At 39.2% G+C, this 27,964-nt stretch overlaps 1 protein-coding gene across 2 annotated transcripts; it reads right to left on the bottom strand.

Moving 5' to 3' along the window:
- Window positions 1–10: 10 nt before the first annotated feature.
- NAP1L1 (nucleosome assembly protein 1 like 1) lies at window positions 11–27,964 on the bottom strand. Of its 2 annotated transcripts, none has more exons than XM_085221532.1 (15): window positions 27,825–27,964; window positions 13,611–13,643; window positions 12,881–12,969; window positions 10,492–10,594; window positions 8,060–8,201; window positions 7,535–7,615; window positions 7,160–7,285; window positions 6,585–6,656; window positions 5,798–5,937; window positions 4,374–4,519; window positions 4,267–4,286; window positions 3,512–3,634; window positions 2,461–2,493; window positions 2,031–2,081; window positions 11–284 (listed from the first exon to the last, which is right to left on the bottom strand). In XM_085221532.1, the coding sequence occupies exons 2-15, from the start codon at window positions 13,625–13,627 to the stop codon at window positions 249–251; spliced, it is 1,179 nt and encodes a 392-aa protein (XP_085077658.1). In that variant the 5' UTR covers window positions 13,628–13,643; window positions 27,825–27,964; the 3' UTR covers window positions 11–248. The 2 variants fall into 2 exon arrangements, with proteins under 2 accessions (XP_085077658.1, XP_085077653.1); XM_085221527.1 differs by having other exon boundaries at window positions 7,160–7,288.

A 27,964-nucleotide genomic window follows, 5' to 3' on the forward strand; every position in this document is an offset into this window, starting at 1 on the left:
TAGCAATGAATTAACATTCATGCTTTAGGGGATTTACTGCATTCTACATATTGGCAGAAAATTATACTGTTAAAATGTTAGGTAGATTGAACCTACATTTTAAACTGGTTCTTATGTGTTTGATTCCATTTTTTAACAAATTGGTTACTTAATTCTACCAAGATACAAAACATAAGGCTGTAAGTAACTAATAGTTGTGTTTAGGCTATTACAGTGCAGGTAATCCTCAAGGCCACATACACACTGCTTCACTGCTGCTTGCATTCTGCTGGGTTTTGATCCTTCTGTTGAGGGGGAAAAAAAGGAAATATCAGCTCACAGATATCAATACTTCAGGAATTATTCAAATTGTTAACATACTTCGTCAACTTCCAGCAGTCAGGTTTTTCTTGCATCTGTTCAACTGAGCTAACTGTCCAATATTACTAATACCTTTACATGTGGTAACATTCACAACACTTTTTTTGCGTATATGCATTGAGAATAAAAATCTGATCAGAATCAAGTATGATGGTATACTCTGAATGACACTGAAACTAGACAAAGGAGAAGGGCAATAGGTTGTATCAAACACTGGCACAGAGACATCCACACCTTCTAAACAGTTTGAAACAAAAAAAACCCACAGCCTTCATTTTGATTGACAAGAGCACAGCCTTACTTCAGAACCAACATACAGCAGCACAATGAAACAAAAATCAAGGTATGTTCTTAACACTCTGGAAAGATTTTTTGAAATAATTATAGTTGCTAGAAAATTTCCAAGTAGATCTTACAAACTCTTCTGTACTGAAGCAGGCAATCAACAATACCTCAGAGTAACGTGGGAATTTATGGAAAAGGCTTTTGAGGGTGAAGAGTTGCAAGTTTTTGTTGATAGCTATTCTCAGACTGCAGTGCTTTCATAAACTCATCTAGTTTCTAGTCTGTAATTAACTTACGGTTATCTATTCTTTTCAAAACACTATAGTACCACTACTGTCTACCTCTCTACAAGCCTACAACAGTTCTCTCTGAAACTGAGCATACGGTCTTGCCCTCAGTCATATAACTTGCAAAAACAGTTGAAGTGGTGGGAACCAGAAGCCCAATTTGCAGCTGTTTCATTTTGATTCTAGAACTACATCGAACTGGAACACTCTACTGCAGATGAAACACCCCCAACAAGTCACATATTGTTATTAGTAGTTCTATAGCCCACATCTTTTCCAGTACTTTTCCAGTACTACTTCTTTTGGATCAAAATATTCCTAATGAAAAATATACTGCCTCCAGATTAGAAATGAGAAGGATATTTTGTAGCACACTTTCAACTTACGCAGCTTGACTTTCTGACTACAGCTTTCCCTCAACCGTCAGATGCTTTCAGCTGGTTAAGGACGTCTTTCCCTCGGCTAAGAGAAAGCTAAGAATTTAGTTGCTCAAAATCACTTTTCCAGTGAACTGAGCTTAACTACTCATTTACTCTGACCATTAAACATGAAACAAAGCTGCACATTGCTCTTAGTTGCCCACATTCAAGTGCTTGGTTGTAGATGCATTCCTGAAGTTTGACATCTGCTGCCTCAAGAAATACAGGCTCACTATCATCTCCCTTGAAAAAGGAAAAAAAAAACCCACTCCAGCACAGTACAAGAACAAGATTATGGCAAGTTCCCCAAACCTGAGCGTTTATTACTTGTACTCTCCTGATTACTAGTACAGAACACTTACATCACTGAACTAAAGCAGAAATTTGCTCCAAGACAAGTTGACAAAAAACTGAGCTTGATAGATTACAGCACTCAAAGTAAAATGTCACTTCCACAGAAAGTTTCTTAGTGAAGGAATTTAAAAAAAAAAAAAAAAAAAAAAAGAAGTTGTCTTACACGTATTAGACCATCAGAACTGGAACCAAAACAGTCTCAGCCAAAAAAACACTTATTGTAAGAGCTATTAAACGTTTCAACTAAAACTTGATATTTAGCCTTCATTAAATAATAGGAATATGAATGCATATGCACACTTGAAACGTTCTTTTAATTTCTTACTTTTGGGTCAAAATCAGGATCATTTTCTTCATCTGCTTCTTCTTCCCCCTCCTGAAAGAAAACAGTTGTTCATATTTCACTAGCTTATCCACATTCAGCTTCCCAAGCCATTCTCAACTCTGATGAAGTTCTACTCTGAAATACTTTCACTACCACTTCAATTTATGCATACTGTATTAGTAGGCCCTCTACAAAGCACTTTTTTTTTTTTTTTTTTTTACATCAGTTGCGATTTGATTTGTAGTATTATTTTTGTTGTTGTTTTGTTTGTAATATTCACTCTGGATCCCAGAATACAAGCTGTTGCATCTTACATTCGTAAGTATTACTTAAACTTGCTTTCACAGGACTTAAAAAAAAAATAATGGAACTTATTCTACACAGACTACAGGAGAAAAGCTATTTAAGTCAAAGCAATCTGTCAACTTACCTCATCATCTGCCTCTTCACCCTCTTCATCATACTAGGAAAGAAAGAAATAGTTTTGACTATCATAAACAGTCATTACAGACATCAGTTCATGTAAGATAACTTAAGTTGATGCCAGAAAGCATACACATGGTACTATGTGTTAAGAGAACATCCTATATTTGACTGATTAGAAATAGCTTTATGAATCAGAATGAATAACATTCAATCTCAAACTATGCTCTGGCAGAGAACACTTCCTGCCTTGCATTCCTTACGTGCAACACTGGAAGAGATTATTAAACTGGCAATACCTCTGCCCAACAAAGTGTCTTGAACTATAAAGCAGTCCATACAGTCACTTTCATCTTCTATCTATCAACTGCCACAGTACTGGACTAAAGGTTACCATTCTAAATTCTAAAAATTCAGCTCAATGGTGGACCTAGCTTAGCTAAATCAACTCAACAGATTTAGTAAATTTGTCAAGCAATCCTAATTCATGAGGAGACAGGGGAAAAATATTTTATCTATATGGAGTTCTTGGGTTTTGTGGTTTGTTTTCCAGCTTTAGCTTTTTTAATGCATTTAATTCAAGCTTTTGAAGAACCTGCTTTGAAGGAAAAAAAAAAAAATGTGCACGCTTACAATTAATTTCTCTCACTTTCTAAAAAGAGCTCTCCTGAAAGCCTGAACCTCAAGAACTTAGTAGCCACGTAAATACAATCAACAGACTGACCAATTAGACTAATTTGTTCTCTGGCAGCTCATTTTTCTATTCAAGTATTGTGCACATCACTCTAGGAATGACTTCTACACAAGCTTTTATTCAGACATTACTCCAAGTGGTCATCTATCAGTGCTTTTGCCACAGAACTCTGAATTCAGTACTTGGAAGATTAATTACTTTAATGCTGCTCCTTACTTAACATCCTAGGAAGACTATCTGAAACTAAAGTTGATACCTCCCCTTCTAAGGATACTAACAGTAACTATAGGAGTCAGAAGTTAACAAAAAAACTTTAAGCAACATTATATAGAGGCTTTTAGCACTTCAAAAGAACATTACTTACATCATCATCATCATCTTCAATAGCTTCTCCTGTGAAGTACAATACTGACCGGGGGACAATACGTTCACGTAAGAAATGACCTATCTCAAAGTCTGCAGCAAGGATTGCCTCAGCATCATCATCCTGCATAAAACAATTTTATGTTCTAAATCATAAGTTGATAACTACATTTGACAGCAAAACACAAGTTGCACAAATTTTGATGTGGACAGATTTACACAAATCCCCATCTCATGAGTTTTTGGTTCAGGGCAATTATAGAATTGAGATTGTGAGATCAAGTTTTATACTTCAAGCATTTACACACATTATGGAATTCAGAGTTTGCTGCTTCAGCAAACTTAGCCATACAAAGCCCTGGAGTTTAAGTTTCCTTCTTGCTCTACATAATAACTTAAACCATTTTTCTACTTAAATGTAATATCACCCATAGATTTTCAGTTTGCATGCACAGCATTAAGAACTAACCAGGTGAAACTTGCTAAGTATCTTCATGATTCTCACTGATCACCCCAGTGTAAAGCACCTGCACACCTAAAAAACGTTCTCTGCTACAATAAGCCGTTAAAGTGGAATGAACTGGACTTTACAATCGTTCTAACAGAGAAAAACTATTTATTTATTTATCACAAATGTTCCCAAGTTAAAACTGAAACAATTTAAATTCCCAAACAAATCTCAGAAAGCACACTGTATATAACTGCCTTTCACTGGTGATTCCCTCACCCCCAAACTCTTCTGATAAAACAACTTACCAGGTCTCCACTTTCAGGAACTGTGAGAAAAAAAGAAGAAAGGAAATAAGTGAATGAATTATACATGACATTTAAAGTTAATGTAAATACACAAATATTTTGTTTACCTTCAGGAGGACTAAAGAAGTTAAAGAAGGAGTCATTGGAAACAGTTTTTGTCACTGTTCTAACTGTTCCACGACCCTTGTGTTTCTGCTTCTTTTTAATTGTTTTCAAAGTAACATTCTTGCCTTTTTTCCAGTCTATTTGGCAGCTGGGAAAGAAAGAAAAAAAGGTTGTAGCTTAGAACATCTCCACTTTCTACCAATACTTTTCAGAAACGATCACAGTTTTCAGGAATACACTGAACATGAAATACCAAGGTTATTTGCTGTTTACAGAGAAAAATCATACCCACTGGCTTGACTGACACTGACAGTGTATTCTGGGAAAATGTAAATGAAGTCACAAAAATAAGGCTGAAGAAGTTTCTTGACTAGATCCTTTACAGATTCAAAGGAAAGAGGTGAGTTGTTTAAGGATAAGAAGTTGCTGTCTTAACATTCCCAGTCATTGCTATGCATAAATCATTTTCAGAAAGGCAGAGTCATCTCACAGGGATCTCTGCCAGGAGATATACTTTTCAGTAACAGTCCGAATTATGGCAGTTTGATCAAATGTACTCAAGCAGACTAATTCCTACAGGACATTTGTAGCAAGGTTTTACATTAAGTGACCGGGAAATGAAGGGACAAGCATCAGTCAGTATCAGTAAGAGCACAGTAGTGCATGGGTAAAACCAGCCCGAAGTGACAGTGAGATACTCTAGCTGTTACTGCTCAGAAGAGTGTTCGCAATGGATATGTACAGAACAGATTAAATCATCTAAGGAATTGTAGCTAATTTAGAACAGAAGAGACCACCAAATGTGACATCTTCAAAATCATGAGAAAGTTGGACTTAGATATGACTGTTCTCTACTTCTCAAATAGATTAATTGAAAGGTTCTCAGAGAGGCAAACATTCAACTATTATAAACTGGACAACAGCAATACAGAACACAAAAACAGACTTGCCTTCTCAAAAAAATCTATATGCCAGAAATACAAAAGGTTTCCAAAATATGATCAAACAAGATTTTTAAAAAGCTATCAAGGCCCACTAAAAGAATACTATCCAGCATCCAATTCAGCTTCAGTTGTTGCAGAACAATTTACAAAGAGTATTAAATTTAACTGTAGGTATATATAGATACTATTTATGTACTTACAAATTGCATCAATGTTTAGATTACACAGTATATAATTTTTTCATATTTATATACAATTTATATTACATGATAAAAAACTGGAAGTAACACTAGGTGGATACATGAGGAATGGAGTCTTAGATGTTTCAAACTAATGGGAAGTTAAAAGATGGCAGTTTTCAATAAATTTTAACCTCAAACTTGAGCCTAGCTATTTACAAGTTACTAGGTAACTAAAAGCTTATACTTGGATAATAAGGAAGAAACAGTTATATTCCCTTATGGCTATTCATTAGCACTTACCCTGTACAACCCATGATTTCTGGTCCATCAAAGGAAAAGGGATCAGAATCATCTGGCTCTGATCTCATTCTATACGTCTTCGTCAACACTTCATTTGTGAAGTAGTCATTTGGTTCGAAGTGAAATTCTAATGTGAAACTCTTAAGAAAGAATTGCAAAGAGACAGCATTAGCAATCTAGCAACACATACCTTTTATTTCTAAATACTTGAGGATCAAAAGCAAAAATAAACATGCAAATGAATACATCCATCTCTACCAACTCTGAAGTGGTGCAGGCACAAGTTATCCTAGAATTTGCTGCCCAAATTGTACAGTAAGTATTCAGATGTTTACACTTACTATGCTGACCTCGTGTCATTGGTTCAAGCAGTACATTAAGAAATGAGCACAAGATCTCACACTTCGTACAGATTTCTTGGTGCTACATTATAGAGATATATTATTTTTATCTTTGCAAGTTATTTGGTCTCTAGAAAGGAAATTATATTCTCTTACAGTAGTTGTACAAAAAGTGCCTCAAATTGTCAAACTTTATAGGTAAAACGAACTAATCAAATACTAAGGTCAAGTTATTAACTCATTAAAATCCAAACATTAAGTTAAGTTTAATTCATTCAGATGGTACTTCAGGATTAGTTTTTGTACTTTTTCAGGGGACAAGCAGCTAGCTACACATTTCTCAGGATTGCCATAAGACAACTGCTTATTACAGACCATGTTGTTGATATACAAATACAAGCCTTAATATAATGCAGAAGAACTCTTGTTTAGTAGGTTAAACTAACCATAGGCTGTCCAACTTCTGAGAACTTCACTTTTATATCTTTTAAGTGTTTCAGGATAGGTTCATCGTGTTCCTGTAAATAAAAAAGTTAATGAAATTTTCGTAAGATTAAATTGTACAAAGATTTAAAACACGGCAGAGATGAAAAAGTATATTTAGAACCAGTGAATCTCAACAAGAACCTTGTCCAAGCACTGAAATATTTATTTCCATGGACATGACCAGCAGATGGCAACAACAGCAGCTCAGTTTTCACTGGAGCTCACAGCTTAAATCTCATGCAAACTAAATACAAATGTTAGCAATAGTACGTATTTCATGCAAACTTTCCTTTATATCTTACTAGTGGACTTTCTATGCAAAGTTATAAGTTCAACAAATAAGAACAAAATAAGACGACATTTCAGAGTGCTCTCTGCTCTGAGTTGAATAAGTGACCAGATGACATCCAATTACTGGCTCAATTTTGACTCTCCAAAAGACGACAAGTACCGTAAGTGTTTCTTCTCCTTCCTTGTACAGCACACTTGGATTAAATACAAAAGCAACATCAAAGCAATCTGGACTACTACCTACCTGAACCATATCACTGAGCAAGTCCACGTTCTTGAATACTGTCAGCCAAAATTCAGGAATTCCTTTAGGGTCTTCTTTTTCTTCATCTTTTTTTTCTTCTTCAAGCTTGGCTTTCTCTTTCATTTCCTCCTTGATAGAATAAAAATGTTAGTTTTTCTAAACTTTAAAAACTATCCTCCAACAAGTTTGTTAACTGTCTTTAGCTGATAATAGTACACATGAAGTTTCATGCAGATGATTTAAGATGCAATTAATAATATGCAGTCAATCATTACAAAAATTCTCCTTTTGAGAAAAAATGTATTTATTTACTCTACTGAATCTAGTTTCATGCTAAAGGTGGAGACGTTGATGAGAATTGATTATGATACTCACTGAAATTTCTTCTTCGGCATCAGCTTTCCATTCACATTCTTCCTCTGTAGGTTCATAGATTGCATTGATGATCTCACTTCGCTGAAAAATTGAACCAAGGATACTTTCATATGTTCTAGTTACTGCAATTAGCAGTACTCTAACCAATAAACTGCTGATTCTAGTCTCACATAAAGCATTAGCTACTTAACCAAATGTTTTCTTCTTGCTCTAGAAAGACCCAGCAGTTACCAGTGTTCAATACACTAAAGAACCAACATTCCAGAAAGACTACCACATCACCTAACATCTGCTCAGTTAACACAATGAGGCCTAATATACTAAAGTGACCCTGTTAACCATGGAACAGACAACCTTTCTCCTTATTCTTAGCTGATATTCACATGGATGGTAAAATAGTGTCAATTCAGTTGAATAGGCACATCGGAGACCAAGGTAATTCAGAACATACATAAGCTTCCAGTTTATATTCCCTTTTGGTTTAGCTAAAGCTTTTAAGTACAAATGAGACAAGCATTAAAATACCTTGTCAAATAAGGGCTGATAGAGAGCAGCATATTTTCTTTCCAGCTCATGAACTTCCTCATAGAACTTTGCTTCTATCTGTGCACACTGAACTTGAAGATTCTTGAGAGCATTCACACGTCTTTTAACAACTTTAGGCAAGCTGAAAAATACAGTGACAGAACTATGACGAACACTGCATTCTATGCACATGTTGACCTCTCCTTAACCAGCTCCCTTCACCAACATGTATCAAAACAGATTTCACACTATTTTAAACACTAGAAAACTGAGGAAAAAAAAATACACATAGGAATTCCAATTCCAGGATATCCAAATGGAGATTTTAACCTCCTTATTAGAGAATCAAAATCTTCCACAAGTGCCAGAAAGATTTTTTTCCCCCCCCCCAAGTCTGTGCCAACTAGTTCAAGTTTCAAAACTTGTACACCCACTACACTGGTAAATTCCATACTTTTTAAAAAAAGTTTCAGGAAAAAAGCAGCTCATGCAAAACAAATCCAAAATGGCAAAAGAGATCATGAAATCTGAACCAGACTACCATAAGCACAATAGTGGCAAATAAAACTTCTTGTTCTGAATACAAGTCACTATCAAATGTTACTATCACACTAGAAACCAACCTCCAGCTCACAGCTGAGGAGAATCCTACTCCACGAAAGAAAACTTAAAATCATTGTACCCAGGTGAAGGTGAAAAGGTGAGCTATTGGAGAGTGGCCAAACAATTTGCAGATTTTAAGCTCAAGCAGATAGATCTTTTCCTGGAACATGTTTAGCTTCTCCACCAGCTTGTGCACTAGTTCTTTTAAGAGCTCACACAACCATCTTTTAGGATCCCAGATTCCTTCTGACTTCTGTGCCATCTCAATGGTGAGACTTTTTTTTTTTTTAAAAAACAAACAAAACAACATTTGGTAAGACAGATAAGAAGTCCCTGTAAAGCATGCTTAGATCAGCATGCATATGTTAAGGAAGCACAGATTCAAGTTACACATTTTCCAGCTACTTTTCTACTGTAAGTTTGGCAAGCACTTGGTATAATGGCAAAGCTGCAATGCTTTGCACGAAAAAGCACTACGGGACTTGGAATACGTGAAGAAATGATACAGTATCTTAGACAGCAGCTGACAGGGAAAATGCCAAGTAAATTCATGTTATGACTTTTGTTCACTTCTTATATCTAGGACCCGAAAGATTAGTAGAGATGAATTAATATCTGTCAAAAAAAACAATGTATTAGATATAGAAAGCCTTATTGTACAGCATATAGAACACAGTGTAAAGAACCTGTGTACTCCTTTGACTCCATGCTCTTCCTAGACCTGTAATTATTAGGGTAGGCTATTAGTTGCTTGTGCTTTTCTTCTATGCTACTGCCTGTAATAAAGGAAAGTGGTAGGAGTAGCTGGAACAAATCCTGTTATTCAGTAGCCATCTCAGTTAACATCAATAGCGACACAGGATCCTATCACAGTCAGATAGTTCTGTGCTTTACAGCTCGTGTGGTGAAAAGTTCACACAATTAGAAATTGCATGGAGAAGATAGATAAATCTGTTAGAGCAGATGCAGTGAAGAAAACTTTAGTAAGCAACAGATTGTTTCAAATTTTGATGCATAAGGAGTCTACATTAAGTATTGATACAACATCCCCAAATTGTGGTTATAGCATGACCACAAGTGACCACGTACTTGTCCATGTTTCAAATTAAGGCAGAACTGACAACACATTCTGGGAAAAAAGTACGTATGTGTCATGGTTAACCATGCAACACCTCTCTCCCCTCCTTGGGAGAAATGCAGAGGGAGGAAGAGGAGAAAAAAAATCTAATTGAGATAAGAGAAATGGATTTACTAAAAGGAACATGAGATAATACAGAATAACTAAGAGCAGTAAGACAGAAAGAAACAAAAATAAAACTAGAGGAGAGAAAGAATCAGTCTGAGTCCTTATCAGCAGGCTCTCACGGCTGGCCTCCCAGAAAAGACAGAGAGCTCTTCCCCATCACCCAGAGATGGCAATCATGTGGAGGCTCTTGGGAAGATGCAGTGCATCTTCCTCTTGGAGAGTCAGAACTCACGTGAGGCTGCTAGAGAAACCAGGAAGTACAGCTCTGCAATGCAGTGTGCATCTGCACCCAACAGCCTGCCGCATGATGTCATGATAAGGAATATACTGATAAAAGCAGGACAGAATGACATTTTGCAATTGCATGAAACATTATCAGACACTAAATATTTTTGCATTCTTTTCTTCAAAAAGGCTCAAATAGAAAGCCTTCTAATTTGAAATGCATTAATGTCTATTTTATGTTTCCTGCTACCTAGGCAGTGCAGTGGTTTATGATTATTAATCTTAAAGACAATATTGTTCAGAAAGTGAAAGCATATTTATATAACTCTGCTCATACTGAATTAGAACAAGTATTTACCTCTCTATATATCCTGTAGATGTTCCTACCAGACCATCAAGTCTTTCCTGAAGAGCTGCAAGAATCTGAGGATTTTGCATCATCTGCACAGTCAACTGCCGAGCTAAAATTGAAATGAAAATTCTGTAAGTGCAAAGCATATCTTCTAGACTAGGCTTGAAAAATATTTAAATACTAAGAAAAAATAGTAAATATACTTTATATTATTCTAAGAAGAAACGCGGGCAGAGTTATTTCAAATGTCTCCATTTTAGATGAATGGATCATAGAATCACCAAGGTTGGAAAAGACCTCCAAGATCATCCAGTACAACCATTCACCTACCACCAATATTTCCCCACTAAACCATGTCCCTTACTGCAAACAAGTCCACCCTATCACTAGATGGAGTTTTCATTCCATTTCAGATAAATGGAGAGAAACAAGACTGCTTCAGACTTGGGCATAGAACTGGTATGCAAGTCTATGCTTACATATTATTTCTTGCAAAAAGAATAAATTATTCATTAAAACTTTTTTTTTTTTCTTAAGGAATAGCACAGCAATCCAGTCAGCTCAGTCTGACATACTGTCGATTACAGAACAGTGTTAAATTCTTGATCTCTATTATCTACATATTTCAAAAGTAATTTGCCCTAATGGATAACTGTTTGAAATCATATGGTAGAAGTACATTTTGGAAAACACAAATTGCTAGCCTAAATGTTCCCATTACCCATGTTAACATCAACCCTTTTACTTTAGCTCAAGGTCTACACCTCAGTAACCAGCAGAAAGGAACTTAAATTCATTTTTAATAAGAATTTGTGATCATTTATAGTCATGTTGTCTTGCCTTCTTTCCTCATCCTCAGCATTTACAGGTATGCAAACAAGTATGCTGTACTTTTTACTATGTTTGTATAGCATTCTTTTAAAGGATACCTACAATTAAAAGCGAAGCTTTTCAGTCCTTCCTGAAGTTACATTTTTTGGAATGTGATTCTCTATTTCTATGCCCTTTGCTAGAATAACTACATGAATATTCTCTTCTGCTTTTATGCTCTAGCACTGAAATTACATACTGAAAAAAATTATATTTCAAGTGACATCCAAAAAAGGATGCAGTTTATATTTTAGCAGTGGAAGCTGTAATTATGTGTTAATCCACATTAGTCAACACCACCCCCTTGCTATCTACATTTTCTCTGGTCTAACTATTCATTAGTATTACACTTAAAAACTACTCAACTGTGCCATTTGAATCTGTTGCCAGTTGTTATTCTTTGCAATGCTGACCTAGTATATACATGATACACATGGCATGTCAATACCAACAGCCACATTCTCTTTAACTGAAATCCAGATATTCTGTTTTGCAAGTTCTTGGACCCACAAACATTCTCTGTGAGGTTTTTCCCCAAAAGCAAGAGTGCTTCACTTAAGCATTTATTGAAATAACTTCAACATATTTAAAAATAGAACTAACCAGGTAAAGAAAAAAAGGATTAAGATTGGCAAAGGTTACATTATGCATGCAAAAAAAAATACTAGAAAACTAGCAAAATAATTGCTTGATAACATTTCACAAGTCATTTAAGTTCCCTAGCACTGAAACATGTTTCTTACTTAGAAAACTCAATTTCTCTCCAAGATTCATATAGCGTAATTACTCCTCTCAGATCCTCATGTACAATTGCTGGGATTAATTACTAAAAATACACATTACTCATCTCTAGATTCCTTTGGGACACTTGAGTACTTACCATTTAATTAGTGAAAGCTTTTCTTTGGCAGCCCTGTGTTATTCAAAATTTTGCAATCCAGTTTTGAAAACGCTTTCAACAGATACAAAGCCTCTAACCTAATCTTAAGGAGAGTTTTTTTTTTTTAGTGTTACCATTCTGCTTGAGCAATCATGGAAGGGGGCATTATCAGTGATCCACAGACTATCATCTCTTGTAACAAACTTACTTTCTCTTTTGAGTACTTGATCTTCTGAAGGATTTATTTCTAAGACTGGTAACAACATTTTAACTCTGATCAAGTAATTTAGCAGCAAATTACTAAGAAATGATCAAAATAATACATATATGCAATTTTTTTTTTTTTTGAACGCGTTTAACTGCCATTAGATTTGGAACCATCTGATAAAAATAATCTTCTCTTTTCCAGTTATACATCCTTATAGGTGGCCAGCACTGCTCGCACTGTTACTGACCATGACTAAGATGAGTAATGCAATTGAGACAACAGAAAACACAAAGCTGAAAAGAAGTCATTGCTTCAAAATTCAAACAGAGTGGTGTATCAGTAGTTATGATTTAGCACTTCCCTTAAAAATATAAAATCCTTTTAACATTCCTTAGAAACCAGTTCTGCAGCTACTTAAAAAGCCTTTTCAACGTTACCTTTGCTGTTGGCATCTTCACCAGTTTCTTCTTCTTCTACATCTTCGACATCTTCCATATCTTGCTGATCAAGTTCAGACTGTTCTTTGCTGTTAGGAATATTTAATAATAGGATTGAAAAGTTTGTGGCTTTTCTTTTTTAATCTACAACAAGCTTAAAGAGTTCAAGTTAGAGATTGGTAGAAGCAAACAGATTTTTACGGATTAAAAGCTGATGCTTGAAAGTTTTAATAGCTAAAGACAAATTTGCCTTTATAAATTCACTGTCTCTTTCAGACTCTGTATGCAACTAACACCTTTTCAGGATTTTGAAGATTCCTTTTCACAGAAGAATTCCTTCAGCTCCTATCAGCATGAACAAGTTCAAGATTCCCATTCTGCTCTATACATATTCTTTGTCAAGCTGTGCAGGCCTTGAGAATTGAGATTAGGTTCACACAAACAATACTTCAGACACCACAAAATACAAGCAAAGTACAGAAAAAGCTACACACAGTGAACCAATATTAACAACATTATAAATTTTCCCTCCAGAATTCCAACTAAGTAATAAGTTAACTGGCATGAGGAACCCAAGCTATTCCCCTGTGCTCTAAACTGCACATCTTGCCACAATGACAAGGTGCCATTGTAGTAGACCCTGCTCCTTAAGTATCTGGAGATTGTGGCTACCTAAAGCATAGTAAAGGACATCCAGCTACGGTCTCAGTAACCTACAGATTTTACTTACTTGTCAATGTCTGCCATTCTCAGATTTCAAACCCTAGAGGAAAAAATGCAAGAACAGTATTAGATATCACTTACAAAGTCTACAGGCAAGTGCCATAACACTGAAAAAGAAACAAACTATATTAGCTTTTAGAAATAAGTACTGTAGTCTAAAGAGTGGCATACCTCACATGCAAATGTTTGGAGCTCACTCTAGTGTATACAGAAGTTCTGAAAAACATCACTGTGGTTTAGAATCGATGGATCTACTGAAATTTAAATACTAGCAAGATGACACACTGCATTTTGTATCTGTGCTAATATCACAGATCGAAATTTAGTCTTGTCTAATTGAAAGTAACAAAAATTATGAAATAGAATCTGAGGAAAGAAGTAAAGCACCAAGGATGCTAGGAACCCTTTGGCAACTCTTTACTCACTTCCAGCATCTAACTGCAGACACAGCTCTTAATGCTATCTTTTAATAATAAGCATGTCTTTTTGTGAACCCATTTTTAATCCCAACTTTACAAAACCAATCCAAGTAGTTCTACAAAATACCCAGAGAACTGCAACATTACAAAGTCAATTTGATGCCACTGTACCAAGCTATTTAAGGATAGCAAAATTTCACAAACTGAATTACCAGAGTTTTCTTAACACCACAGTATCACCATAAGCATGTTCAAGACCCAGTAACTACAAAGAGTAAATGTTGAAAACACTATAAAACTTGCATACAATGAAATGCCTGTGTTCTCAAATGCATAACACAATGGATAACATTTTCCACAAGCAAAATAATACTTCAATATGGCCTACAAAAAAAGATGTTTCTGGTAGCTTAAAGTCAGAAACAATATTATACACAAGAAAATACAGTACCATTACTACTGTCTCAGGCCCAGTGGCTTAGGAAGCACCAAGTCCCAAGAATAATCCATTCATTCAAGAAGCATAGAAACCACCACTTTACAGTCCTCATGTTAGGTGCCACCCAGTTAAACAAATTTATTTCTAGAAATTCAGCTCCTCGTGTATTCCAATGAAAATTTTAACCGAAGTAGGTTGGCTTTGCTTTGTTTGAACTGACAAAAAAAAATATATGTAACATGAGCATAATCTCCTTACAATCAGGATATTAAGACTCAATATGAAGAGATATTGGAATCTCGATTCTCCCAAATTTAAACACCTACATTCTAAATAAAATCCAAATATACTTTCCTACTTTTCAACAGTTACATGGAGAGGAAGCATCCAATATCTTCCTGACAATTAAGCATTTAGGAGGTTGCACATAATCACTGCAATTCAATTCCCTAGTTTGTGGAAAAGCTAGAGAACCAACTGTCTGTCAATCCACTTCAGAAAAATACAGTATTTGCTACCAAACAGAATGGCAACACTACCATAAGCCAAGCATCCTTGATTTATTACTGAATTGTTGGGAGTTCCAGTAACATTTCTGATTCATTTTTAATTTTCATGTGTTTCAGACAAAGTTTGCGCGTTCTGTGACTTCAGGTTTACACACAGATACAAGCTGCCTATAAAAGTTCCATACAATCTCCTTTGCATATCATTCTCAGAAGAACGATAGCACGGACCAAAGACCTACAGAAACTGGGACCATACAACTTAGATGTCTCCGCATTTCTTGAACAATACCACAGTTAGCATTGTTTCTTACTTGCTAAACATGCCAAATATACAACTTTTTCCTTATGCACTGTTAACTTGTTCTTCATTCAGGACCTTTTCTAGGAGACCAGTAGCCTCAATTTGTAAAAGAGCACAAAGTGCCCAGTGAACCTGGCTTTTCTGCATTTTCATGCAAAGGTGACAGACAATCACATTAACTATTGCTGTTCCTTACAGATACGTTTCCCATCTCCATTAAAACATCACCTCACTTTCTATCCTTCAAAGGCGTACCATATACCACACAGCACACATGGTCTTCCCAGGCCACCAGGTTAGGTGAAACAGCAGAAGTACCTTAGACACATTTGCTAAAACAGACTGACTTCTATATTTCAATTAAGCTTTTTTTTTTTTAAAGAGATATCATGAGATTAGCTATGAACACATCAGCTAAGAAAACCTTTTAATAAGTACTCATATCATCCCCAATAGCAACTACTAGCAGATATCTATTTAAGAACAATGACATGGCAAAAATTCCCCCATAAACTCTTCCAGCTTTCAGCTATGTTCAGAAAACAAACACGTAGGCTTCAGAAGTACACATATTTAACAGCCCTATAATTATTCTATTTCATAAACTAGTCCTCATCCTCCCTTGAAATCATGCAGCTGAGCTGATGTTATCATTCACATAAAACACTAAAATCCTGGTTTTCTGTTGCAAAAATCAGCTCAGAGTTCTTACATGAAATTCTCTGGAGCGTGTCCAGAGGAGGGCAGTGAAGCTGGTGAGGTGTCTGGAACACAAGTCTTATGGGGAGCAGCTGAAGGAGCTGGGATTGTTTAGTCTGGAGGAGGCTCAGGGGAGACCTTATCATTCTCTACAAATACCTGAAAGGAGGCTGCAGTCAGGCAGGGAATCAGTCTCTTCTCCTGCGTAACTAGCAATAGGATGAGAGGGAATGGCCTCAAGTGGCAACAAGGGAGATTTAGGTTGGATGTTAAGAATTTCTTCTCAGAAAGACTGGTGAGGTGCTCGAATGGGCTGCCCAGGGAGGCAGTAAAATCACCATCCCTGGAGGTGTTCAAGAAGCATCTGGATGTTGTACTAAGGGATATGGTTTAGTGGGAAATAATGATGATAAATGGACAGTTGGGCTGAATGATCTTGAAGGTCTTTTCCAACCTTGGTGATTCAATGATTTTCCTATATTAGGCAAGAGTGGCAAGTGAAGATTCACCAGCAGCATCCATGTTCTTGAATTTCCTTGCAGGTCCTTGTCTTTACAATTCTGAGCTACCATCTAACATGAACAGCCTTCATCCTTTCGCTATTCCTCTTTCCGAGACCACACCGAAAGGCCATGCTAATGACTACACTGAAAGCATTCACCACAGCACAGAACCCTGCAGAAATCTCACCTTTATCTACAAGGGGCAGATGCATTGCTGTCTGCTTCCTAGATCGTATGCAAGCACTTTTACCAACAATGGCCTACTTTACTCTAAGACTTTTGACAAAGTTGCTAAGTTTGTTTGCAAATTCAAGTAGATTATATCAAACAGCTGTCAACTTCAGAACTTCCCCTCAGTGTGTTCATATTATCTTCACCTATTTTTCCTTTTGCTTTCCTTGGCTTTTGTCATACCTCATCCTTTAATCTGCCCTCTGCTTACACAACTCTGTATCAAAACAGTTGCAGTCGGAGATTTCTTCCCCAAACTGAGGAGGTACTACTTTTGTCATGACACTTCATCTGTCAGCTATAGACAACTGTGCTTGTGTTATGAGGCTACCAGGCACTATGCCAACAGAACTATGTTGGCAGACACTTAGACTAATCTCTGCATCCCAACAGCACGGATATAGAGCTGCATCATATTTAGTTTATTGTCATTTACTTAAACAAGCACAAGCTTCTCTACAAACACAGCTCTACTGGTAAAAAACTGTAGAGACGCACCTCTCCAAAACTAACTCTTTGGATGTAGTACTTCTAACACTTGTCTCTCCACAAGAATGTCAACACAGCCCTCCTTCCTAGCTTTTTTTGTAGGTACATTTAAGATTGTAAATAGCAGCTGCACCTTGATATACATCGCAAGAGGCATTCACTAGTATCACTACTTGAAGTTGCCCCTTGAAGTTGCCCTTGGGAGATGCACGGGAAGGCTTACAAACACTAACAGCATACCTTCCACTTCTCAAAATCCAGATGGCAAAGACATATATATATATATATATATATATATATGTAAATATAAATATAAATATATATATATATATATATATTTATATTTACATATATATATATATATATTTTTTTTTTTAATACACAAATCAGGAGGTTATTTCCCTGTTATTTGAACTGCTGTGCCAGAAACACTGAATTACCAACAAATACAGAGGTGCTCCAAGGCTCCGCTTGTATACAATAAAAATAAAAAAGGGGATAAGAAATGCTGATCTTGTCTCCACAGAACTTTAAAGACAGCACATGAGAAGTTAACACTACAGAAAGGAAGCAAAAAAAAAAAAAAAACAAAAAACACACGAAAGCAAAGTACAGTACAAGCTTTCTAAAGTAAGGTTTCAAACTTTCACACAGATGGCTTGAGCTGCCATCACAGTGTGCTCTTTCTCAAAACTGAAAGGTCAGGAGACTGATAATCAACCACAAATTTGATCAGTTTTAGCAACTCTACAGGATGTACTCAAAAAGTTAGAACCCCCTTAAAACCTCGACTCTTATCAAAACTTTATCAAAGTTCAATGTTTGTCATAATGTTTAAAGTACACTTTACTTTTAACTTCTGTTATAACATTATTTCTTAAAAAAAAAAGTTCTATACATGTACAAACTAATAATGACATCGTCGTGCATTTGTCCACATTAACCTAAAAATCAAAAGCTGTTTCTTCACAAAGTGACTTTGCACAAGTGAGGCTTCAGTGAACATTGAGTCCTTCCCAGGCAAACCACCTGAACTTTTCCCTGCCCCAGCCTCCCTTTACCCTTGCAGAAAGCAGCCTGAGCTTGCACAACAGCACCAGCCATGTTACAGCTAGGAGCGAATGTCCTGGTGAGAAGCCCTTCCTTTCTGAAGGTCAGCTCTGAGCACCCAAAGGAAGAACGTAGCTATTAGATTACCTGACATCCACTCAGCCTCAGGGAAGTGAGTCCCAGCAAGGTGAGCTGGAAGCCAGCTGACAGGGCATAGCCCTGAAGGTTGTCTGTGTGCCAGCAGATCCTCAGCTGCTAGCATCCTTGTGGGTACCTGACTGTGCACAGTACCCACTCTGTCCCTTTCAGGAAACCTCATTTCCCCCCTCTAGAGGAATTACTCAATTAGCTTGCAATACCAATGAGTACAAGTTTCTCAAGTAGTTCAAGGGAAACAAGTAGGCTTTTCGAGAATACTGAATCCAGGCTACAAACAAGTCTTGTTTGATCACACCTTTAGAAGAAGCCTACTATTTTGCCACAACTAATTTCCTCAACAGTCAGTAACTCTTGAGTACTGCAAGTCAGTCATCCATCCATAGTACAGCAACTACAGCCTCTTTCTGTCTCTGGTAAGCCTTAGGCAACTGAAAGCAACACATGAACAGAAAACCTCAAACAAGTGAGCTCTCTGTGCAATTAAGAAGGTGCAATAGAAAAATAATAAATTGAGTGGACTAAGTCAGATGTCAGTAAGGAAAAGAGAGGTCCAGCTGGAAGATAGCTAGTTGTATTTAAAAAAAAAAAAAAAAATCAGGATTAAGTACTGTGAGCTGCTATTTGCAATGCATGCAGAAACCAAAGGTGCCAGACAAATTACATCATACCAGCCAAGTTCAACTCACTAAAGACTGGGAAACTCAAAAGGAATACATTCCCTGATGGTTCCTTTCAGGCTGTTCTTGCCCAGAACAACTTGAGCATTTTTCTTTACATAACCTAGAACCAACCAGCCCCCCAAAAAACCAAAAGGAGCAATGAGTTCCACCACAAAACTGTTAGTAGATGTTTAAAATAATTGTTTCAGGCGGCTTGCTTTCATTGCTACAAGAGTTTTGTAACTCCAAGGATCTCAGACGCCTAGTGCTTTTACATTCACACAAACACAGAACTAGCTGACTGGTTCAAAAATTACATGCTACTCTATTGTAAGATGTGTAACTTTGCACCAAAATGTTAGGTACCAAGATCTAAATATATGCATATATAGATTATATTATATATAGATGAGATATATATATATCATTCATTTCACAAGTGTTAGTAGAAGCTCTGGTACCAACTGCCAGGTAGAAGAGCTGTTGCATGGGAAGGGATCACACAGCTTAGGAACAGTTGAGGGAGCATTTAACTTCCCTTCAAAAAGGAACAACTGAATAATGTATAAGATTAATAAAAAAAAGCTGCTTCAAAAGGGAATTAAGCGGAAGACCAAATATTTTCTTTGTACTTCTGTGATCAAATTCATGAAGTATTTATTATCCATTTTTCGTTAGCATGGAAAGTGGCAATGAAACAAGAGGATATCGCACACATTGTTAACACGGCACACAAACTTATTACAAACAGATATTCATGTTACAGAAAAATGTCTTTCTGGGAAAGCTGAAGGTCAAAAAAAATACTAGTCTCAACTGAGATGGGGAGCCCTGCACTAGAACATCAAGGCAACACATCTGTTTGATGAAAGATGTTACTAGCCACTGAGCTCTCTAGGGAATATTTCTGTTATTAGTGCCTCATATTTCTTCTGCTAACAAAAGATTTCTGATTGTTATTGGAGGAGAATAAAAATTAATACATTTAATTAAATTTAAACCAAAAGCTAGAGTAGATAATTAAGATTGCCTACCCAAATGCAAGCAGAGAAAAATGGAGAGTATGGGCTAACACTCAAGAAGGCACCAGCATATTACAAAGACTGTCAAGGTGTGATGAAGGAACCAAGGATGTCATGGTCAGTGCAAGCAAGGCATCTACATTCCTCAGAGAAACAAGGTGCCACTGGACCTCTGCAGTCAGACCAAACCCATCTGTTCTGTTTTATTTTATTGTACAACAATCAGCTCATCAACTACGTTCAAATAGCCATGCAGCCACTAGCCAGAAACACTCACTGCCACAGGGATAGATGGGAACTGTTAGCAGAGCCTTGAGTAAGACCAGTCAGAATTAAAGGGCAAGAAATTCAAATGAGCAGTTGTGTTTCACAAAACAGATTTAGAACTTTTAACTTATAACTGCTATGCTGACTAACATGGTAAGTACTCAGGTCGCCCCAAGGGAGATGCATGTCTTTGTCAATGGCAGAAACGAGTTTCTTTGCTGACAGTACAATTTTCCAGTCAGCTAAAGCTATACAGTTGGCAAATATTGCCAGAAAAGCTGGTTCTGGTTCTTCTTCAACTGTGCATACCCCTTTCCCTTCATGAGCAATGGGTGAGTAACTGGAAGATTAGAAGTGACAGATATTTCTCTTGTACAGCCAGATGTGCATGAGCAGGGTCAGGAGGAGGACACACAAGTGAGATACCTTTAAGAACAACTCAGGGTAAGACAAGTTTGGAGTTACTGTGAAAACATATACTACAGCATCTTGCCTCCTGATTGACTAACGTGGTAAGATTTGGAACTCTGCACAAGAGGATAAAATACTCACGATACTGCTGACCCAAGTAGCACAGCATTATTAACCAATTAACTGTAAAGGCCTGCTAGCTGCCCTTCAACCTGCCATTTTTGCTCTAATAACTACTCGAGTGAAGGCAGCAGTTGCAGCCATTTGCCACTGCAACTATTTCACTGGTACTTACAAGCCTCTGCACAATACATGTTGTGGCATGCAAGCAGATTTCCACTCTAAGTTCTCAATATGAACTCCAGTTACATGATGAGAAAATTAATTCCTCAACATAAAGCAGAATGATCACATAACTCATTTGTTATTAGCAACTGCAAGGCTTCCTTTCGTTTGTGTGCAACACTTCTCAGAGCTTTTACCTTAGCCAGTCTTTAAACAAGGAAACAAAAGAAGAGTCAGCAGACAAATACTGAAATCCTCTAGTTTTGTAACATTTTGTTATTTAAGATACTGCATTTTTATACTTGCAGGAAAAGATACAAGTAACCAAAAAGCCTACACAAGAAGAAAACAGAGTACAGAATTACAGTTTGAAATCAGAACTGAATTATATCTGCAAGTTCGTCTCTGCTACTGATCTGAACTCCCTGATCATGTTCAAAAAGGCGATTAAACACACAATATGGTCTTTGTTCTGCATGCCAAGATTCTGTAGCAGAAAACATACCAATTTCTGTTTAGGATAATCTTCCCTTATTGGAAAAGTAATCCAGAAATTTAAATTCATCTCTGCGAAACCAAAACATAGATTTACAGATTTACTTTAGACAAACTAAGCAGAATAGCCTGTAGCAGTATCCTCTTTTCCATCACTGATAAGGGGAAAACACCTCCCATACTGAAGGGCAGAAATTGGAATCTTCATATATGAAAAGATCTGGAGCTTCTTAAAGTTTCAGCTCTTCAGCCTAGTGAAAAGAAGACTCTGGGGGGACCTTATAGCAGCCTTCCAATACCTGAAAGGGGCCTACAGGAAGGCTGGGGAGAGACTTTTTATAAGGGAAGGTAACGACAGGATAAAGAGAAATTCTTTACACTGGAAGAGGGTAAATTTAGCCTAGATATCAGGAAGAAATTCTTTACTGTGAGTGTGTTGAGACACTGGAACAGGTTGCCTGGAGTTTGTGAATGCCCCTCCCTGGAGGTATTCAAGGGAGGCTGGATGGGGCTGTTAGCAACCTGGTCTAGAGAGAGGTGTCCCTGCCTATAGCAGGGGGTTGGAATTAGGTGATCTTAAAGGTCCCTTCCAACCCAAACCATTCTATGATTCCAAAGGAAGTACTTCTCTATGCAGTTTATGTTGGTACAAATATCAATTTCTTAACAATGCCAAACAAGTAATACACAAATCGGGTCTTAAAGTATTTTGGTGGCAGAGAGCGTTTTAACAGCTGAGCAAGATAAATCTGCATACATCAAAGCATCAACTGAAGGAGAAGGTCAGTTGACTACTGAGACTGCAACATAATCAAACACAACCATATTGGCAGTTACACTATCTGCAAGACTCCACACTACAACATTTGGGTTTTTCACAAATTTGATTTAGAACACATGTTTTTCCAGCCTTATCTAAGAAGTTAAAAAGAATTACTTCCTTATGGTTTCATTGTTGCTTTTTTGCTGGAACATCTGATGAATGCAATGTAGGAAATTCACTCACTCTCAGAGAAGTCATTGGAATTCATAAAATATATTTAGCAACTTTCTTGCTACCTCCAGTCTCCCCATGGAAATGAAGCCATTGCTACACTGCAAACTCCCCAAACAACAACTTTTCAAGGAACAAGTGGGCACTCACTGATGAAAGACAATAATCTAACTTGGATACATTCTAGTGGCTGGTAAGGGTCAGATATTACAATCAGTACTGAGACACAACAGTAGTATATATACAAAAAAGGTTATGGTAGGGCAAACAAATACAGGTGAAGAATTTAAAAGATTTTTGTAACCATACAGCACATCTGTAGAAGGCCAAGGAATTTAAAGCTTACTTAGAATCATAGAATCACTCCGGTTGGAAAAGACCTTAAAGATCATTGAGTCCTACCAAAACCTAACCATACTACCCTAACTAACAACCCTTCACTAAATCACGTCCCTGAGCACCACATCCAAATGGATTTTAGACCATTCAGGGATGGCGACTCAACCACCTCCCTGGGGAGCCTATTCAAGTGCTTCATAACCCTTTCTGTTGTTCTGATATCCAACCTAAACTTACCCTGGCACAACTTGAGACCATTTCCCCTCATCCCGTCACCAGTGAGAAGAGACCAACCCCACTCTCTCTGCAATCACCTTTCAGATACTGGAAGAGAGCAATAAGGTCTCCCCTCAGCCTCCTTTTCCACAGACTGAAATCTCCAGTTCCTTCAGTCTCTCCTCATAGGGCATATTCCCCAAGCCCTTCACAAGCCCTGCTGCCCTTCTCCTTGACTTGCTCCAGCACCTCAATGTCCTTTCTGTACTGAGGTGCCCAAAATTGAACACAGTATTCGAGGTGAGGCTTCACCAATGCCCCAAGAGGGGCAGGATGACTTCCCTAGTCCTGCTCACCACTTCATTCCTGATACAAGCCAGGCTGCCATTGGCCTTCTTGGCCACCTGGGCACACTGCTGGCTCATATTCAGCTGACTGTCCATCAGAACACCAAGGACCCTTTCCATCAGGCAGCTTTACAGCCACTTCTCCCCATGCCTGTAGGGTTGCCTGGGGTTATTGTGACCAAAATGCAGGACCCGACACTTGGCCCTATTGAAACTCATGCAGTTTGCCTTGGCCCATCGATCCAGTCTATCCAGGTCCCTCTGTAGTGCCCTTCTCCCCTCAGGCAGATCAACACTCCTTCCCAACTTGTTGTCACCTGAAAACTGACTGAGGGTGCAATCAATCCCCTCATCAAGATCATTAATAAAGATGTTAAATAGAAGCAGCCCCAGTACCGAGCCCTGAGGGACACAGCTCGTGACCGGCAGCCAACTGGATTTAACTCCATTGACCACAGCTCTTTGGGCCCGGCCGTCCAGCCAGCGCACCCAGCAGAGTGTACGCCCATCCAAACCATGGGCAGCCAGCTTCTCCATGAACAAACTTTTACACACTTTTCAAAAGCATTTTCTTCTGAATTTCACTCAACTGTGATTTTGGCAGCAGCAGAAGTACCCGACCAACTCATAACAGCAAAGGTGATACAGTAGTCAAGAGGCCAAGTCATGAAGATCTCACCAGTTCAACAAAGCAAGCACATTCCTGATGGCACTGCTTAGCACACACATGGAACAGAAGTGCTTCGACTGGCACATATTTCACATCCAAAATTGAGATCAGTAATTTCCAGAAGCAGAATATCACAGAATTACGAACTGTTTAAAAAGGCAGTGTAAGCTAGTTAAAAGAAATAGTACTAAAATCTAAAGTACCATGTATTAGAAGCAATTCAAACGATTGTATTATTCAAAAGGCTGAGAAATTGCTCTGCAAAGATGCAAGTATAATGGCATGCAGCCCACTAAAGACTTCTATTCAACATGCAAAAACAGGCAAGATCTGAATTGGATGCCTGGTGACAGAAACAATAAAAACCACGATCGTTAGAGTTTCAGTAATACATCCTTCATAAAAATACTGTATTTGCTGCTGAACATTGTGTCAGAGATTCAAGGCCTTGCAACATGAACATCTGAAGAAAAGAAATAGTTTGAATCTGACATTAACAGCATTTCAGAAGTGAGCAATGAAAAGTGACATAAAAATACACATGGAAGCTAAAAGCAAACAGACTGAAAACTGTTTTGGATGTAAATAAGTATTGTGGGTATGTCTTTGGTGGTTTTCTGGTTGTTTTTTGGTGTTCTCCCTCCCCCCCCCCCCCCCCCCCCCCTTTTCTTCTTGACAGGCTTTTTCTTCCTCCATCCCACCGCCAAACTTAATCTCTCAATGCTTAAACCAGCTTTTCAAACTAGAGGCATAACTAAAAGGAAGCTTTCCCTTAAGGACAACTCATTCCCCAAGAAGCACAGAAAAACCACCACTATTTCTAAACATCTAGTATTAAAGGCCATCTAGAACAAAGCAGTGGAACTGAAACACATCTTACTGCATACTAAGAAAAGGCAAATATTCATGATTCTATCCTGTTACGAACTTCCTGCATTATTTTTAAACAGTTGATTATTCAGAAGGTCTTCAAATGAACCACCCAACAACTTCTGTGAAACCTTCCGGGCACATCTGGTTTTCTAGACAAATACATCAAGGCACCAACCCTACTCTCCAGGTTAACAAAGTCAGGTGGTGAGGAAGTGCACTGACCTCTGAGAGGAGCGAGGATCAGATAGATTACATTAGCTACGTTATAATCACTTCTGAGCTCAAAGTAATTTACAAATGAAAACTGACCTACAAACATTAGTCACCGCAATCGTTTCTCAGATTAAACACCTTTTGTACAACACAGTTCTATTCTATTACTTACTAACCAGCTCCTAATGAGAAGCTAGACGGAAGGCAGCCTCCAGCCAGAAGTCAACTCAGAAGACCCCACAGCTCCAGTGAAACATAGTCACCATTGAGGAGCTTTGTTTCCAGCTACAAAGTAGGATCTTTTGTATGAGTGCCTACTGTACCACAAATCCAAAAGCAGTATTAATTCATGGAAGAAAAAAACATCATTGAAGTTACACTGAATATTTTTACAAATGCAGAAAAACAAACAGGTATTTAAAAAACACCTACATCTCCATTTTCAGCAACCTGTCCAGCTCCTGAAGCTTTGCAAAGAAGAATCAGACCTTTGACAGTCCTGTTTGAGATATACCATCTTTGCAGCTGGATAAAAGGACTCTTAAGATGAACTTGGTTACTGCCATAAGAACAAAAACAAATACATACTACAGACATCTTCATTATACCTGTTGGCCCACTGGAACAAGCTGGCTTTCACCAAAGGTTCTGATCAAAAATTGCAGACAGAAGATACTTGTCTTACTTCCCCTGAGATTTTCCCCTACTGAAACTCAAACCCTCAAGCTATTTCACTCCCCTGAAGGGATATAATCTCTGTCACAATGAATTAAATTCTCCCTATTACATGTGCTTCAATTTCTGGGAGCTAAGTGAATGATTTATGCCAACTCTACCAACAGAAGAGTAAGCCAAAGTTTGCTTAAAGATCTGCAACTCTTTTGTTACTTTAAAGGAAATGGTGTCTGCCTGGAAGACTTGGGTCTCCCTCCGTGTCGTGGAAATTCTTATAAAAAACTTCACAATGTAAATAAATGCCCTACAATGCTCTGCTTTCAGTTTCACTTGCGCACAGTGACAATGAGAATGGGAGATAGGAGCCAAGAAAAACCAGACCACCCACTTCAGGGCGCTCGCTAAGCAGATCTCCATAACAATTCCCCTGCCTGCTCCCAGGAGCCCCCAGTCTGAGCAGCAGCACAGCCAGCCCATGGCTGTTAGCGCTTCCTGTAGCACCAGGCTGACGGCACAACCGCAGCACGCTACTTCCGCACGTGTGCAGCACTCCCAACGCTTTGCTGCCCTGAAAATGTAGAAGGACCGGGGCTTTAAGAAGCGACGTGCACAAGGCTCTCCTGCATACGCAGATAAACAGTCCCTGATCACCAGAAGCCAAAGCACACAGTGTGCACAGTACAGGAAGGGCGATTGCTGTTACGTACCTCCCACACAGCACTGAGGGCACACAAACACAGCTTCAGCTGGGGCCTGTGCTAGGCACTGGTAACAGCATTCCCAGGTGCCCAAAGCCTTGAGTCCTACGTTTTTGCCCAGCAGAGGCACCTACATCACTTAATTCCAGCGTGCGTAGGCTCCAAATTTTATTTTGCCCTAGAAGTTAGGATAATTAGAAGATTGACAAGAGAATGGAGACCATTCAAGCTCATTCTCATCCATTAAGGTGTTCACCAAGAAGGTTACAGCACAAGCTGCTAATGTTCTCCTTAGAACACACCTACAGCCGTACACAGCCTCCAGCCTTTGCTCTTCTCTCAAGCTTTATTTCATGACTGCTGTCATGACTGTGCTACCTCTCATCCAACAGATACGGTGCCCACTGCCAAAACCCAACTCCAGCCCAAGCTGTGGGCACACGGTGCTCTATTCCACTCTCACCTTCTTCGAAGGAAGGCAGAGCAGGGACCGCCGGCACACCGCACGGGGCTCCAAGCGCCAAATGGACACGCACAGAACTGCAGCGTGCCTGGAGACGAACCGCGCAGATGCTGCCATGTTATCGGTGTATCAGCGTGCAGAGGGACTGTGCCCACCTTTGGGCAGCGGACGGGAAAAAAACTGAAATGCTGAAAGCCTCGCTTGCGAGCGTCCCACAAGAGCAGACAGACCCGCGTGGCACGCAGGTAGATAGATAAGAACACGAAACGCAACCCAGCCGCAGCTCCCAGCTCTCTACGGCAGCTTCCTCGTCTCTCGGCCACCACCCGCCTGCCGACTCTGCCGGGCGCACCGGGCCGAGGCGGCGGTCCCCGGGCACGGCCAGCAGCGGCACTCGGCCCGCGGACGAGCGGCGAGAGCGGCCCCGGCTCCCGCCCGGCACCGCGCGGCAGCCCCCGCCCCGGCGCGGGGCCCGGCTCCCGCCGCCGCCATGTGCGCCCGCTGCCCTGCCTCCCTCCCTCCCTCCTTCCCTTCCTCCCGGCCTCCATCCCTCCCGGCCGGCCCCGGCCCGCGCAGCGCCCCGCCGCCCCACGTGCTGCCGCGGTCCCGCCTCCCGCCGCGCGGCCCGGCTCGGCTCTCTGCGGGCCGCGGAGCCACGCGCGTTAGGCGTGGGCGGCGGCGGGCAGCGTTCCGAGCGGGGCCGCCGCCGCCGCCAACCCGCTCCGTGAGCCTAGCGCCGCGCCGAACCGGGCCCTCGACCTCCCCGCGCCCCCCGCCCGCGCCTCCACGCGGTACCTGCGCGGGCCGGGACCGGTGGTGACTCAGGAGCGAGGCGGAGGCGCCGCGCGGCTGGCGGTAAAAAGACCCGAGCTCCCGCCGCTCGCGCTCATATAGAATTAACGTCACCACGTCACCCCCCTCCCCCTCCTCCGCGC

The sequence above is a fragment of the Meleagris gallopavo genome, chromosome 1 (assembly GCF_905368555.1).
Source record: "Meleagris gallopavo chromosome 1, MGAL_WU_HG_1.1, whole genome shotgun sequence".
NCBI lineage: Eukaryota > Metazoa > Chordata > Aves > Galliformes > Phasianidae > Meleagris > Meleagris gallopavo.